The sequence below is a fragment of the Phyllobates terribilis genome, unplaced genomic scaffold (genome assembly GCF_046119375.1).
Source record: "Phyllobates terribilis strain yellow unplaced genomic scaffold, ASM4611937v1 Scaffold_3__8_contigs__length_932513732, whole genome shotgun sequence".
NCBI classification, from domain to species: Eukaryota; Metazoa; Chordata; class Amphibia; order Anura; family Dendrobatidae; genus Phyllobates; species Phyllobates terribilis.
Genome location: NW_027362763.1, coordinates 671,551,234 through 671,567,697, shown reverse-complemented (window position 1 = coordinate 671,567,697; position 16,464 = coordinate 671,551,234). Strand labels below are relative to the sequence as shown.

At 44.5% G+C, this 16,464-nt stretch overlaps 1 protein-coding gene across 5 annotated transcripts in view; it reads right to left on the bottom strand.

Moving 5' to 3' along the window:
- Positions 1-514: 514 nt before the first annotated feature.
- Positions 515-16,464, bottom strand: part of TOGARAM2 (TOG array regulator of axonemal microtubules 2) — a 232,916-nt gene continuing 216,966 nt past the window's right edge. For all 5 annotated transcript variants that reach the window (XM_073671789.1, XM_073671787.1, XM_073671788.1 and 2 more), the window contains exons 19-20: positions 2,073-2,159; positions 515-1,875 (exon numbers count right to left, since the gene is read on the bottom strand). In XM_073671789.1, coding sequence (XP_073527890.1) covers positions 1,625-1,875; positions 2,073-2,159 — 338 coding nt within the window. In that variant the 3' untranslated portion in view covers positions 515-1,624. The remainder of the gene's footprint in view (positions 1,876-2,072; positions 2,160-16,464) is intronic.

Here is a 16,464-nt window from a genome sequence, read left to right as displayed (position 1 = left end):
CGTCACACACAGACATGAGCGATTCCTGCTCTCTTGTATCTATGTAGCACATGTTCAAAAGCAGCAGCATTGAGGACAGCATCCAGCAGTACTGAGCAGTGTAGCTGTGAATCCAGCTCTAGGGTAAGATAAAACACTTACTAGAAAGCAATGGTATTTAGGACAGCATACAGGAATACCGGGCAGTGTAGATGTGAATTCCACACTTGGGTGAGATAAAACACTTACTATAAAGCAGCAGCATGGAGGATATTATACAGCGGTCCTAACTGACTTGGAAGTCTTTTTTCACTTGAGAAGAATGTATTTTAGCAGTTTTTCAGAGGGAATGATGAGTGCAGGAGGAAAGTGAAGAGGCAGAAGTGTCTCATAAGAGGAGAAAGAAGCAGATTTCTCTGATAAGATATATTACAAAGTTTCTTATATTCACTTGTTCTATTGATTTTTGCAAAGTTTGTTGAAATTACAGAGATGATCTAATAACAACTGAAACACTCACAGCACAGATCAGACCTACAGTATAAAAATATCCTTTAATGCTAAGGCACATGATACAGTATATACACAGAGAGCCGACGCACAGGAGTCGTCATCTAGATTATCCCCCGGCAGAGTGCGTAATATGCGATCGATCGCTGATAGAAGTCGCTGAGGGTTTGCAGCAGGTGAGCGCTGCACAATGTGATGCGGGTAATGTGCACGGAGGAAAAGCAACGGCGTCTAGAGATCTGCAGAATCAATGTCCAGATAAGGGAAGGGGAACTAATCTCTGAGTTATATCACTGCTGGCGGAGGTCTCCACAGCATGGCTAGCCCTCCAGGGGGCAGCAGAGAGACATCAAGTCTGGAAACGCAAAGGAAACAAGCAGAATTTTGAATGCAGCTCTGGATGTAAATGCAATGATGACACCTGGGATCAGTACAGGATACATGGTGAAAAATTTGTGAAGTTACTGAACATTGAATGCAATTTTTACCGGTATGTAAAGCTGTTGCTAAGGATATAGAAGACGACTAACTGAAAACGATCCTCGGAACGATGACCCGACCATGACACCCTCAAAACAGACCTTCCCTTTAATGCAGATTAGCAGGAAGCTCTGTCTTGTTGCGGTGTAGTTAGGGGAGTTGTCTATGGGGGGAAGTCTACAGCCAAAGTCAGTGTATCATCTCACCTAATTACATCGGGCTTCAAAAAATGGCAGCTGGCTGGATGGATCCCTGCAATGGAATCCCCCCCCCCCCCACCAAAGAATTCAGATTCATTAATTTTTGGGGGTACATTTGTAGCAAATTCCATTGTTAGATACATTTGTAGCGAAGCTTTTGTTTCTTAACCTCCTGTGCAAACATAAAAGCCGCGCGGTGATTAATTTCTAGGGGGCAAAAACACCAAAAATTTTACATGACTTATTCTACCTAACTTCTATGGGGTGTCATTTACGCCCCAATCTGGGCGTTTCGGGTTCTTTTGTGGACTGGACGGGATGGAGCTGAGATCCGCTGCACAGATGGGGATTTGCGGTTCGGTCTGGACTAATGAGGTCTAATGGGTCCAGTCCGCAGACGTCTCCCCTCCGCCCTCGCAGGGGGGCACAGAGTTCCTGGAAATAAATCTGTCTCTTCACTTGGTGCCCAGGATGTCGGCCAGCATCTTGATGGCGTATTGCGACTGCCCGCAGGCGTACTCCTCCAGGCTGCGTCCCATCACTTTGTCCAGGCTTTTGGTCAGTCTGGTGACCACGTCCTTGAAGTTCCCGTTCCGCCCCGGCAGTACTCCGTTCCCGGTGATATTAGACAGGAAATACCACAGCACTGGTAAGACGTGGCGCTCCACGGCCTGCGGCTTCCGGGGGTAGACCGCACACACCAAGCCTGCAACCGGGAGAGCAAAAGTTACAGCTCTGGTACTGTAAGGCCATGTTCACACATGTTGGGTTTTTCAGAGTTTTTTGCTGCAGATTTTCAATCAATAACACAAGAGGGGCACCGGGTGATTCCACCACAGCCGGAGACATGAAGCCCCCCAATATGTACAGAACATATCAGGAAAACGTAACGCTCCGTCTCACCTGATAATCGCTCCGTCACATCATTCATAGCACGGCCGCTAAGAAAGCGCACCCGACCGGCCAACGGCTGCAGCAGCCACAGGTTATCTGCAATAGAAAGGTCAACATTCATATGGGGGCACTGTGGATATCACTGTTATTATGGGGGCACTGTGGATGTCACTGTTATTATGGGGCACTGTGGATGTCACTGTTATTATGGGAGCACTGTGGATGTCACTGTTATTATGGGAGCACTGTGGATGTCGCTGTTATTATGGGAGCACTGTGGATATCGCTGTTATTATGGGAGCACTGTGGATATCACTGTTATTATGGGAGCACTGGGGATGTCGCTGTTATTATGGGAGCACTGTGGATATCACTGTTATTATGGGGGCACTGTGGATGTCACTGTTATTATGGGAGCACTGTGGATGTCGCTGTTATTATGGGAGCACTGTGGATATCACTGTTATTATGGGAGCACTGTGGATATCACTGTTATTATGGGAGCACTGTGGATATCACTGTTATTATGGGGGCACTGTGGATGTCGCTGTTATTATGGGAGCACTGTGGATGTCGCTGTTATTATGGGAGCACTGTGGATGTCGCTGTTATTATGGGAGCACTGTGGATATCACTGTTATTATGGGAGCACTGTGGATATCGCTGTTATTATGGGAGCAATGTGGATATCACTGTTATTATGGGAGCACTGTGGATGTCACTGTTATTATGGAGGCACTGTGGATATCACTGTTATTATGGGAGCACTGTGGATGTCACTGTTATTATGGGAGCACTGTGGATATCACTGTTATTATGGGGCACTGTGGATGTCACTGTTATTATGGGAGCACTGTGGATATCACTGTTATTATGGGAGCACTGTGGATGTCGCTGTTATTATGGAGGCACTGTGGATGTCACTGTTATTATGAGAGCACTGTGGATGTCACTGTTATTATGGAGGCACTGTGGATGTCACTGTTATTATGGGGGCACTGTGGATATCACTGTTATTATGGGAGCACTGTGAATATCACTGTTATTATGAGAGCACTGTGGATGTCACTGTTATTATGGAGGCACTGTGGATGTCACTGTTATTATGGGGGCACTGTGGATATCACTGTTATTATGGGAGCACTGTGGATATCACTGTTATTATGGGAGCACTGTGGATATCACTGTTATTATAGGAGCACTGTGGATGTCACTGTTATTATGGGGGCACTGTGGATGTCACTGTTATTATGGGAGCACTGTGGATATCACTGTTATTATGGGAGCACTGTGGATGTCACTGTTATTATGGGGGCACTGTGGATATCACTGTTATTATGGGAGCACTGTGGATATCACTGTTATTATAGGAGCACTGTGGATATCACTGTTATTATGGGGGCACTGTGGATGTCACTGTTATTATGGGGGCACTGTGGATGTCACTGTTATTATGGGGGCACTGTGGATATCACTGTTATTATGGGAGCACTGGGGATGTCGCTGTTATTATGGGAGCACTGTGGATATCACTGTTATTATGGGGGCACTGTGGATGTCACTGTTATTATGGGAGCACTGTGGATGTCGCTGTTATTATGGGAGCACTGTGGATATCACTGTTATTATGGGAGCACTGTGGATATCACTGTTATTATGGGAGCACTGTGGATATCACTGTTATTATGGGGGCACTGTGGATGTCGCTGTTATTATGGGAGCACTGTGGATGTCGCTGTTATTATGGGAGCACTGTGGATGTCGCTGTTATTATGGGAGCACTGTGGATATCGCTGTTATTATGGGAGCAATGTGGATATCACTGTTATTATGGGAGCACTGTGGATGTCACTGTTATTATGGAGGCACTGTGGATATCACTGTTATTATGGGAGCACTGTGGATGTCACTGTTATTATGGGAGCACTGTGGATATCACTGTTATTATGGGGCACTGTGGATGTCACTGTTATTATGGGAGCACTGTGGATGTCGCTGTTATTATGGAGGCACTGTGGATGTCACTGTTATTATGAGAGCACTGTGGATGTCACTGTTATTATGGAGGCACTGTGGATGTCACTGTTATTATGGGGGCACTGTGGATATCACTGTTATTATGGGAGCACTGTGGATATCACTGTTATTATGAGAGCACTGTGGATGTCACTGTTATTATGGAGGCACTGTGGATGTCACTGTTATTATGGGGGCACTGTGGATATCACTGTTATTATGGGAGCACTGTGGATATCACTGTTATTATGGGAGCACTGTGGATATCACTGTTATTATAGGAGCACTGTGGATGTCACTGTTATTATGGGGGCACTGTGGATGTCACTGTTATTATGGGAGCACTGTGGATATCACTGTTATTATGGGAGCACTGTGGATGTCACTGTTATTATGGGGGCACTGTGGATATCACTGTTATTATGGGAGCACTGTGGATATCACTGTTATTATAGGAGCACTGTGGATATCACTGTTATTATGGGGGCACTGTGGATGTCACTGTTATTATGGGGGCACTGTGGATGTCACTGTTATTATGGGGGCACTGTGGATGTCACTGTTATTATGGGGGCACTGTGGATGTCACTGTTATTATGGGGGCACTGTGGATGTCACTGTTATTATGGGGGCACTGTGGATGTCACTGTTATTATGGGAGCACTGTGGATGTCACTGTTATTATGGGGGCACTGTGGATATCACTGTTATTATGGGGGCACTGTGGATATCACTGTTATTATGGGAGCACTGTGGATATCACTGTTATTATGGGGGCACTGTGGATATCACTGTTATTATGGGAGCACTGTGGATATCACTGTTATTATGGGAGCACTGTGGATATCACTGTTATTATGGGAGCACTGTGGATATCACTGTTATTATGGGAGCACTGTGGATATCACTGTTATTATGGGAGCACTGTGGATATCACTGTTATTATGGGGGCACTGTGGATGTCACTGTTATTATGGAGGCACTGTGGATATCACTGTTATTATGGGAGCACTGTGGATGTCACTGTTATTATGGGAGCACTGTGGATGTCACTGTTATTATGGGAGCACTGTGGATGTCACTGTTATTATGGGAGCACTGTGGATATCACTGTTATTATGGGAGCACTGTGGATATCGCTGTTATTATGGGAGCACTGTGGATATCACTGTTATTATGGAGCACTGTGGATGTCACTGTTATTATGGGAGCACTGTGGATATCACTGTTATTATGGGAGCACTGTGGATATCACTGTTATTATGGGAGCACTGTGGATGTCACTGTTATTATAGGAGCACTGTGGATATCACTGTTATTATGGGGGCACTGTGGATGTTACTGTTATTATGGGAGCACTGTGGATATCACTGTTATTATGGGAGCACTGTGGATATCACTGTTATTATGGGAGCACTGTGGATGTCACTGTTATTATAGGAGCACTGTGGATATCACTGTTATTATGGGGGCACTGTGGATGTTACTGTTATTATGGGAGCACTGTGGATATCACTGTTATTATGGGAGCACTGTGGATATCACTGTTATTATGGGGGCACTGTGGATGTCACTGTTATTATGGGAGCACTGTGGATATCACTGTTATTATGGGAGCACTGTGGATGTCACTGTTATTATGGGGGCACTGTGGATATCACTGTTATTATGGGGGCACTGTGGATATCACTGTTATTATGGGAGCACTGTGGATATCACTGTTATTATGGGAGCACTGTGGATGTCACTGTTATTATGGGGGCACTGTGGATATCACTGTTATTATAGGAGCACTGTGGATGTCACTGTTATTATGGGGGCACTGTGGATGTCACTGTTATTATGGGGGCACTGTGGATGTCACTGTTATTATGGGGGCACTGTGGATGTCACTGTTATTATGGGAGCACTGTGGATATCACTGTTATTATGGGAGCACTGTGGATGTCACTATTATGGGAGCACTGTGGATGTCACTGTTATTATGGGGGCACTGTGGATATCACTGTTATTATGGGGGCACTGTGGATATCACTGTTATTATGGGAGCACTGTGGATATCACTGTTATTATGGGAGCACTGTGGATGTCGCTGTTATTATGGGAGCACTGTGGATGTCGCTGTTATTATGGGGGCACTGTGGATATCACTGTTATTATGGGGGCACTGTGGATGTCACTGTTATTATGGGGGCACTGTGGATATCACTGTTATCATGGGGGCACTGTGGATATCACTGTTATTATGGGAGCACTGTGGATATCGCTGTTATTATGGGAGCACTGTGGATGTCGCTGTTATTATGGGGGCACTGTGGATGTCACTGTTATTATGGGAGCACTGTGGATGTCGCTGTTATTATGGGGGCACTGTGGATATCACTGTTATTATGGGGGCACTGTGGATATCACTGTTATTATGGGGGCACTGTGGATATCACTGTTATTATGGGAGCACTGTGGATATCACTGTTATTATGGGAGCACTGTGGATATCACTGTTATTATGGAGGCACTGTGGATATCACTGTTATTATGGAGGCACTGTGGATGTCGCTGTTATTATGGGAGCACTGTGGATATCACTGTTATTATGGGAGCACTGTGGATATCACTGTTATTATGGGGGCACTGTGGATATCGCTGTTATTATGGGAGCACTGTGGATATCGCTGTTATTATGGAGGCACTGTGGATGTCGCTGTTATTATGGGAGCACTGTGGATATCACTGTTATTATGGGAGCACTGTGGATATCACTGTTATTATGGGAGCACTGTGGATATCACTGTTATTATGGGAGCACTGTGGATGTCACTGTTATTATGGGGGCACTGTGGATATCACTGTCATTATGGGAGCACTGTGGATATCACTGTTATTATGGGAGCACTGTGGATGTCACTGTTATTATGGGAGCACTGTGGATATCACTGTTATTATGGGAGCACTGTGGATGTCACTGTTATTATGGGAGCACTGTGGATATCACTGTTATTATGGGGCACTGTGGATGTCACTGTTATTATGGGAGCACTGTGGATGTCACTGTTATTATGGGAGCACTGTGGATGTCACTGTTATTATGGGGGCACTGTGGATATCACTGTTATTATGGGAGCACTGTGGATATCACTGTTATTATGGGAGCACTGTGGATATCACTGTTATTATAGGAGCACTGTGGATGTCACTGTTATTATGGGGGCACTGTGGATGTCACTGTTATTATGGGAGCACTGTGGATATCACTGTTATTATGGGAGCACTGTGGATATCACTGTTATTATGGGAGCACTGTGGATATCACTGTTATTATGGGAGCACTGTGGATATCACTGTTATTATAGGAGCACTGTGGATGTCACTGTTATTATGGGAGCACTGTGGATGTCACTGTTATTATGGGGGCACTGTGGATGTCACTGTTATTATGGGAGCACTGTGGATATCACTGTTATTATGGGAGCACTGTGGATATCACTGTTATTATGGGGGCACTGTGGATATCACTGTTATTATGGGGGCACTGTGGATGTCACTGTTATTATGGGGGCACTGTGGATGTCACTGTTATTATGGGAGCACTGTGGATATCACTGTTATTATGGGAGCACTGTGGATGTCACTGTTATTATGGGGGCACTGTGGATATCACTGTTATTATGGGAGCACTGTGGATGTCACTGTTATTATAGGAGCACTGTGGATGTCACTGTTATTATGGGGGCACTGTGGATGTCACTGTTATTATGGGGGCACTGTGGATGTCACTGTTATTATGGGAGCACTGTGGATGTCACTGTTATTATAGGAGCACTGTGGATGTCACTGTTATTATGGGGGCACTGTGGATGTCACTGTTATTATGGGGGCACTGTGGATGTCACTGTTATTATGGGAGCACTGTGGATATCACTGTTATTGTGGGAGCACTGTGGATATCACTGTTATTATAGGAGCACTGTGGATATCACTGTTATTATGGGAGCACTGTGGATGTCACTGTTATTATGGGAGCACTGTGGATGTCACTGTTATTATGGGAGCACTGTGGATGTCACTGTTATTATGGGAGCACTGTGGATATCACTGTTATTATAGGAGCACTGTGGATGTCACTGTTATTATGGGGGCACTGTGGATGTCACTGTTATTATGGGGGCACTGTGGATGTCACTGTTATTATGGGAGCACTGTGGATATCACTGTTATTGTGGGAGCACTGTGGATGTCACTGTTATTATGGGAGCACCGTGGATATCACTGTTATTATGGGAGCACTGTGGATATCACTGTTATTATGGGAGCACTGTGGATGTCACTGTTATTATGGGGGCACTGTGGATATCACTGTTATTATGGGGGCACTGTGGATATCACTGTTATTATGGGAGCACTGTGGATGTCACTGTTATTATGGGAGCACTGTGGATATCACTGTTATTGTGGGAGCACTGTGGATATCACTGTTATTATGGGAGCACTGTGGATATCACTGTTATTATGGGGGCACTGTGGATATCACTGTTATTATAGGAGCACTGTGGATGTCACTGTTATTATGGGGGCACTGTGGATGTCACTGTTATTATGGGGGCACTGTGGATGTCACTGTTATTATGGGGGCACTGTGGATGTCACTGTTATTATGGGAGCACTGTGGATATCACTGTTATTATGGGAGCACTGTGGATGTCACTATTATGGGAGCACTGTGGATGTCACTGTTATTATGGGGGCACTGTGGATATCACTGTTATTATGGGAGCACTGTGGATGTCGCTGTTATTATGGGAGCACTGTGGATGTCGCTGTTATTATGGGGGCACTGTGGATATCACTGTTATTATGGGGGCACTGTGGATATCACTGTTATTATGGGAGCACTGTGGATGTCGCTGTTATTATGGGGGCACTGTGGATGTCACTGTTATTATGGGAGCACTGTGGATGTCGCTGTTATTATGGGGGCACTGTGGATATCACTGTTATTATGGGGGCACTGTGGATATCACTGTTATTATGGGGGCACTGTGGATATCACTGTTATTATGGGAGCACTGTGGATATCACTGTTATTATGGGAGCACTGTGGATATCACTGTTATTATGGAGGCACTGTGGATATCACTGTTATTATGGAGGCACTGTGGATGTCGCTGTTATTATGGGAGCACTGTGGATATCACTGTTATTATGGGAGCACTGTGGATATCACTGTTATTATGGGGGCACTGTGGATATCGCTGTTATTATGGGAGCACTGTGGATATCGCTGTTATTATGGGAGCACTGTGGATATCACTGTTATTATGGGAGCACTGTGGATATCACTGTTATTATGGGGGCACTGTGGATATCACTGTTATTATGGGAGCACTGTGGATATCACTGTTATTATGGGGGCACTGTGGATGTCACTGTTATTATGGGGGCACTGTGGATATCACTGTTATTATGGGAGCACTGTGGATATCACTGTTATTATGGGAGCACTGTGGATATCACTGTTATTATGGGGGCACTGTGGATGTCACTGTTATTATGGGGGCACTGTGGATGTCACTGTTATTATGGGAGCACTGTGGATGTCACTGTTATTATGGGGGCACTGTGGATGTCACTGTTATTATGGGAGCACTGTGGATGTCACTGTTATTATGGGGGCACTGTGGATATCACTGTTATTATGGGAGCACTGTGGATATCACTGTTATTATGGGAGCACTGTGGATATCACTGTTATTATGGAGGCACTGTGGATATCACTGTTATTATGGAGGCACTGTGGATGTCGCTGTTATTATGGGAGCACTGTGGATATCACTGTTATTATGGGAGCACTGTGGATATCACTGTTATTATGGGGGCACTGTGGATATCACTGTTATTATGGGAGCACTGTGGATATCACTGTTATTATGGGAGCACTGTGGATATCACTGTTATTATGGAGGCACTGTGGATATCACTGTTATTATGGAGGCACTGTGGATGTCGCTGTTATTATGGGAGCACTGTGGATATCACTGTTATTATGGGAGCACTGTGGATATCACTGTTATTATGGGGGCACTGTGGATATCGCTGTTATTATGGGAGCACTGTGGATATCGCTGTTATTATGGGAGCACTGTGGATATCACTGTTATTATGGGAGCACTGTGGATATCACTGTTATTATGGGGGCACTGTGGATATCACTGTTATTATGGGAGCACTGTGGATATCACTGTTATTATGGGGGCACTGTGGATGTCACTGTTATTATGGGGGCACTGTGGATATCACTGTTATTATGGGAGCACTGTGGATATCACTGTTATTATGGGAGCACTGTGGATATCACTGTTATTATGGGGGCACTGTGGATGTCACTGTTATTATGGGGGCACTGTGGATGTCACTGTTATTATGGGAGCACTGTGGATGTCACTGTTATTATGGGGGCACTGTGGATGTCACTGTTATTATGGGAGCACTGTGGATGTCACTGTTATTATGGGGGCACTGTGGATATCACTGTTATTATGGGAGCACTGTGGATGTCACTGTTATTATGGGAGCACTGTGGATATCACTGTTATTATGGGAGCACTGTGGATGTCACTGTTATTATGGGGGCACTGTGGATGTCACTGTTATTATGGGGAGCACTGTGGATATCACTGTTATTATGGGAGCACTGTGGATATCACTGTTATTATGGGGGCACTGTGGATATCACTGTTATTATGGGGGCACTGTGGATATCACTGTTATTATGGGAGCACTGTGGATATCACTGTTATTATGGGAGCACTGTGGATATCACTGTTATTATGGGAGCACTGTGGATGTCACTGTTATTATGGGAGCACTGTGGATGTCACTGTTATTATGGGAGCACTGTGGATATCACTGTTATTATGGGAGCACTGTGGATATCACTGTTATTATGGGAGCACTGTGGATATCACTGTTATTATGGGAGCACTGTGGATATCACTGTTATTATGGGGGCACTGTGGATATCACTGTTATTATGGGAGCACTGTGGATATCACTGTTATTATGGGAGCACTGTGGATATCACTGTTATTATGGAGGCACTGTGGATGTCGCTGTTATTATGGGAGCACTGTGGATATCACTGTTATTATGGGGGCACTGTGGATGTCACTGTTATTATGGGGCACTGTGGATATCACTGTTATTATGGGAGCACTGTGGATATCACTGTTATTATGGGTGCACTGTGGATATCACTGTTATTATGGGAGCACTGTGGATATCACTGTTATTATGGGAGCACTGTGGATATCACTGTTATTATGGGAGCACTGTGGATGTCACTGTTATTATGGGGGCACTGTGGATATCACTGTTATTATGGGAGCACTGTGGATGTCACTGTTATTATGGGAGCACTGTGGATATCACTGTTATTATGGGGCACTGTGGATATCACTGTTATTATGGGAGCACTGTGGATATCACTGTTATTATGGGTGCACTGTGGATATCACTGTTATTATGGGAGCACTGTGGATATCACTGTTATTATGGGAGCACTGTGGATATCACTGTTATTATGGGAGCACTGTGGATGTCACTGTTATTATGGGTGCACTGTGGATATCACTGTTATTATGGGAGCACTGTGGATATCACTGTTATTATGGGAGCACTGTGGATATCACTGTTATTATGGGAGCACTGTGGATGTCACTGTTATTATGGCGGCACTGTGGATATCACTGTTATTATGGGAGCACTGTGGATGTCACTGTTATTATGGGAGCACTGTGGATATCACTGTTATTATGGGAGCACTGTGGATATCACTGTTATTATGGGAGCACTGTGGATGTCGCTGTTATTATGGAGCACTGTGGATATCACTGTTATTATGGGAGCACTGTGGATATCACTGTTATTATGGGAGCACTGTGGATATCACTGTTATTATGGGAGCACTGTGGATGTCGCTGTTATTATGGAGCACTGTGGATATCACTGTTATTATGGGAGCACTGTGGATGTCACTGTTATTATGGGGCACTGTGGATATCACTGTTATTATGGGAGCACTGTGGATGTCACTGTTATTATGGGAGCACTGTGGATGTCACTGTTATTATGGGAGCACTGTGGATGTCACTGTTATTATGGGAGCACTGTGGATGTCGCTGTTATTATGGAGCACTGTGGATATCACTGTTATTATGGGAGCACTGTGGATGTCACTGTTATTATGGGAGCACTGTGGATATCACTGTTATTATGGAGCACTGTGGATGTCACTGTTATTATGGGAGCACTGTGGATGTCGCTGTTATTATGGGAGCACTGTGGATATCACTGTTATTATGGGGGCACTGTGGATATCACTGTTATTATGGGAGCACTGTGGATGTCGCTGTTATTATGGGGGCACTGTGGATATCACTGTTATTATGGGGGCACTGTGGATATCACTGTTATTATGGGAGCACTGTGGATATCACTGTTATTATGGGAGCACTGTGGATATCACTGTTATTATGGGGGCACTGTGGATATCACTGTTATTATGGGGGCACTGTGGATATCACTGTTATTATGGGAGCACTGTGGATATCACTGTTATTATGGGAGCACTGTTTATATCACTGTTATTATGGGAGCACTGTGGATATCACTGTTATTATGGGGGCACTGTGGATGTCACTGTTATTATGGGAGCACTGTGGATGTCACTGTTATTATGGGGGCACTGTGGATATCACTGTTATTATGGGGGCACTGTGGATATCACTGTTATTATGGGAGCACTGTGGATGTCACTGTTATTATGGGAGCACTGTGGATGTCACTGTTATTATGGGAGCACTGTGGATGTCACTGTTATTATGGGAGCACTGTGGATATCACTGTTATTATGGGAGCACTGTGGATATCACTGTTATTATGGGGGCACTGTGGATATCACTGTTATTATGGGGGCACTGTGGATATCACTGTTATTATGGGTGCACTGTGGATATCACTGTTATTATGGGAGCACTGTGGATATCACTGTTATTATGGGAGCACTGTGGATGTCGCTGTTATTATGGGAGCACTGTGGATGTCGCTGTTATTATGGGAGCACTGTGGATATCACTGTTATTATGGGGGCACTGTGGATATCACTGTTATTATGGGGGCACTGTGGATATCACTGTTATTATGGGAGCACTGTGGATATCACTGTTATTATGGGAGCACTGTGGATATCACTGTTATTATGGGGGCACTGTGGATGTCACTGTTATTATGGGAGCACTGTGGATGTCACTGTTATTATGGGGGCACTGTGGATATCACTGTTATTATGGGGGCACTGTGGATATCACTGTTATTATGGGAGCACTGTGGATGTCACTGTTATTATGGGAGCACTGTGGATGTCACTGTTATTATGGGAGCACTGTGGATGTCACTGTTATTATGGGAGCACTGTGGATATCACTGTTATTATGGGAGCACTGTGGATATCACTGTTATTATGGGGGCACTGTGGATATCACTGTTATTATGGGGGCACTGTGGATATCACTGTTATTATGGGTGCACTGTGGATATCACTGTTATTATGGGAGCACTGTGGATATCACTGTTATTATGGGAGCACTGTGGATATCACTGTTATTATGGGGGCACTGTGGATATCACTGTTATTATGGGAGCACTGTGGATATCACTGTTATTATGGGAGCACTGTGGATATCACTGTTATTATGGGGGCACTGTGGATATCACTGTTATTATGGGAGCACTGTGGATATCACTGTTATTATGGGGGCACTGTGGATATCACTGTTATTATGGGAGCACTGTGGATATCACTGTTATTATGGGGGCACTGTGGATATCACTGTTATTATGGGAGCACTGTGGATGTCGCTGTTATTATGGGAGCACTGTGGATGTCGCTGTTATTATGGGAGCACTGTGGATGTCACTGTTATTATGGGAGCACTGTGGATGTCACTGTTATTATGGGAGCACTGTGGATGTCACTGTTATTATGGGAGCACTGTGGATATCACTGTTATTATGGGAGCACTGTGGATATCACTGTTATTATGGGGGCACTGTGGATGTCACTGTTATTATGGGGCACTGTGGATATCACTGTTATTATGGGAGCACTGTGGATATCACTGTTATTATGGGGGCACTGTGGATATCACTGTTATTATGGGAGCACTGTGGATATCACTGTTATTATGGGAGCACTGTGGATATCACTGTTATTATGGGAGCACTGTGGATATCACTGTTATTATGGGGGCACTGTGGATGTCGCTGTTATTATGGGAGCACTGTGGATATCACTGTTATTATGGAGGCACTGTGGATGTCGCTGTTATTATGGGAGCACTGTGGATATCACTGTTATTATGGGGGCACTGTGGATGTCACTGTTATTATGGGGGCACTGTGGATATCACTGTTATTATGGGAGCACTGTGGATATCACTGTTATTATGGGGGCACTGTGGATATCACTGTTATTATGGGAGCACTGTGGATATCACTGTTATTATGGGAGCACTGTGGATGTCACTGTTATTATGGGAGCACTGTGGATATCACTGTTATTATGGGAGCACTGTGGATATCACTGTTATTATGGGAGCACTGTGGATGTCGCTGTTATTATGGGGGCACTGTGGATATCACTGTTATTATGGGGGCACTGTGGATATCACTGTTATTATGGGAGCACTGTGGATATCACTGTTATTATGGGAGCACTGTGGATATCACTGTTATTATGGAGGCACTGTGGATGTCGCTGTTATTATGGGAGCACTGTGGATATCACTGTTATTATGGGGGCACTGTGGATGTCACTGTTATTATGGGGCACTGTGGATATCACTGTTATTATGGGGGCACTGTGGATATCACTGTTATTATGGGAGCACTGTGGATATCACTGTTATTATGGGAGCACTGTTTATATCACTGTTATTATGGGAGCACTGTGGATGTCACTGTTATTATGGGAGCACTGTGGATGTCACTGTTATTATGGGGGCACTGTGGATGTCACTGTTATTATGGGAGCACTGTGGATGTCACTGTTATTATGGGAGCACTGTGGATATCACTGTTATTATGGGGGCACTGTGGATATCACTGTTATTATGGGAGCACTGTGGATATCACTGTTATTATGGGAGCACTGTGGATATCACTGTTATTATGGGGGCACTGTGGATATCACTGTTATTATGGGAGCACTGTGGATATCACTGTTATTATGGGAGCACTGTGGATATCACTGTTATTATGGAGGCACTGTGGATATCACTGTTATTATGGGAGCACTGTGGATGTCACTGTTATTATGGGGGCACTGTGGATATCACTGTTATTATGGGGGCACTGTGGATGTCGCTGTTATTATGGGAGCACTGTGGATATCACTGTTATTATGGGAGCACTGTGGATATCACTGTTATTATGGGGGCACTGTGGATGTCGCTGTTATTATGGGAGCACTGTGGATATCACTGTTATTATGGAGGCACTGTGGATGTCGCTGTTATTATGGGAGCACTGTGGATATCACTGTTATTATGGGGGCACTGTGGATGTCACTGTTATTATGGGGGCACTGTGGATATCACTGTTATTATGGGAGCACTGTGGATATCACTGTTATTATGGGGGCACTGTGGATATCACTGTTATTATGGGAGCACTGTGGATATCACTGTTATTATGGGAGCACTGTGGATGTCACTGTTATTATGGGAGCACTGTGGATATCACTGTTATTATGGGAGCACTGTGGATATCACTGTTATTATGGGGGCACTGTGGATGTCACTGTTATTATGGGGGCACTGTGGATATCACTGTTATTATGGGAGCACTGTGGATATCACTGTTATTATGGGAGCACTGTGGATATCACTGTTATTATGGGGGCACTGTGGATGTCACTGTTATTATGGGGGCACTGTGGATATCACTGTTATTATGGGAGCACTGTGGATGTCGCTGTTATTATGGGGGCACTGTGGATATCACTGTTATTATGGGGGCACTGTGGATATCACTGTTATTATGGGAGCACTGTGGATATCACTGTTATTATGGGAGCACTGTGGATATCACTGTTATTATGGAGGCACTGTGGATGTCGCTGTTATTATGGGAGCACTGTGGATATCACTGTTATTATGGGAGCACTGTGGATATCACTGTTATTATGGGAGCACTGTGGATATCACTGTTATTATGGGGGCACTGTGGATGTCACTGTTATTATGGGAGCACTGTGGATGTCACTGTTATTATGGGAGCACTGTGGATATCACTGTTATTATGGGGGCACTGTGGATATCACTGTTATTAT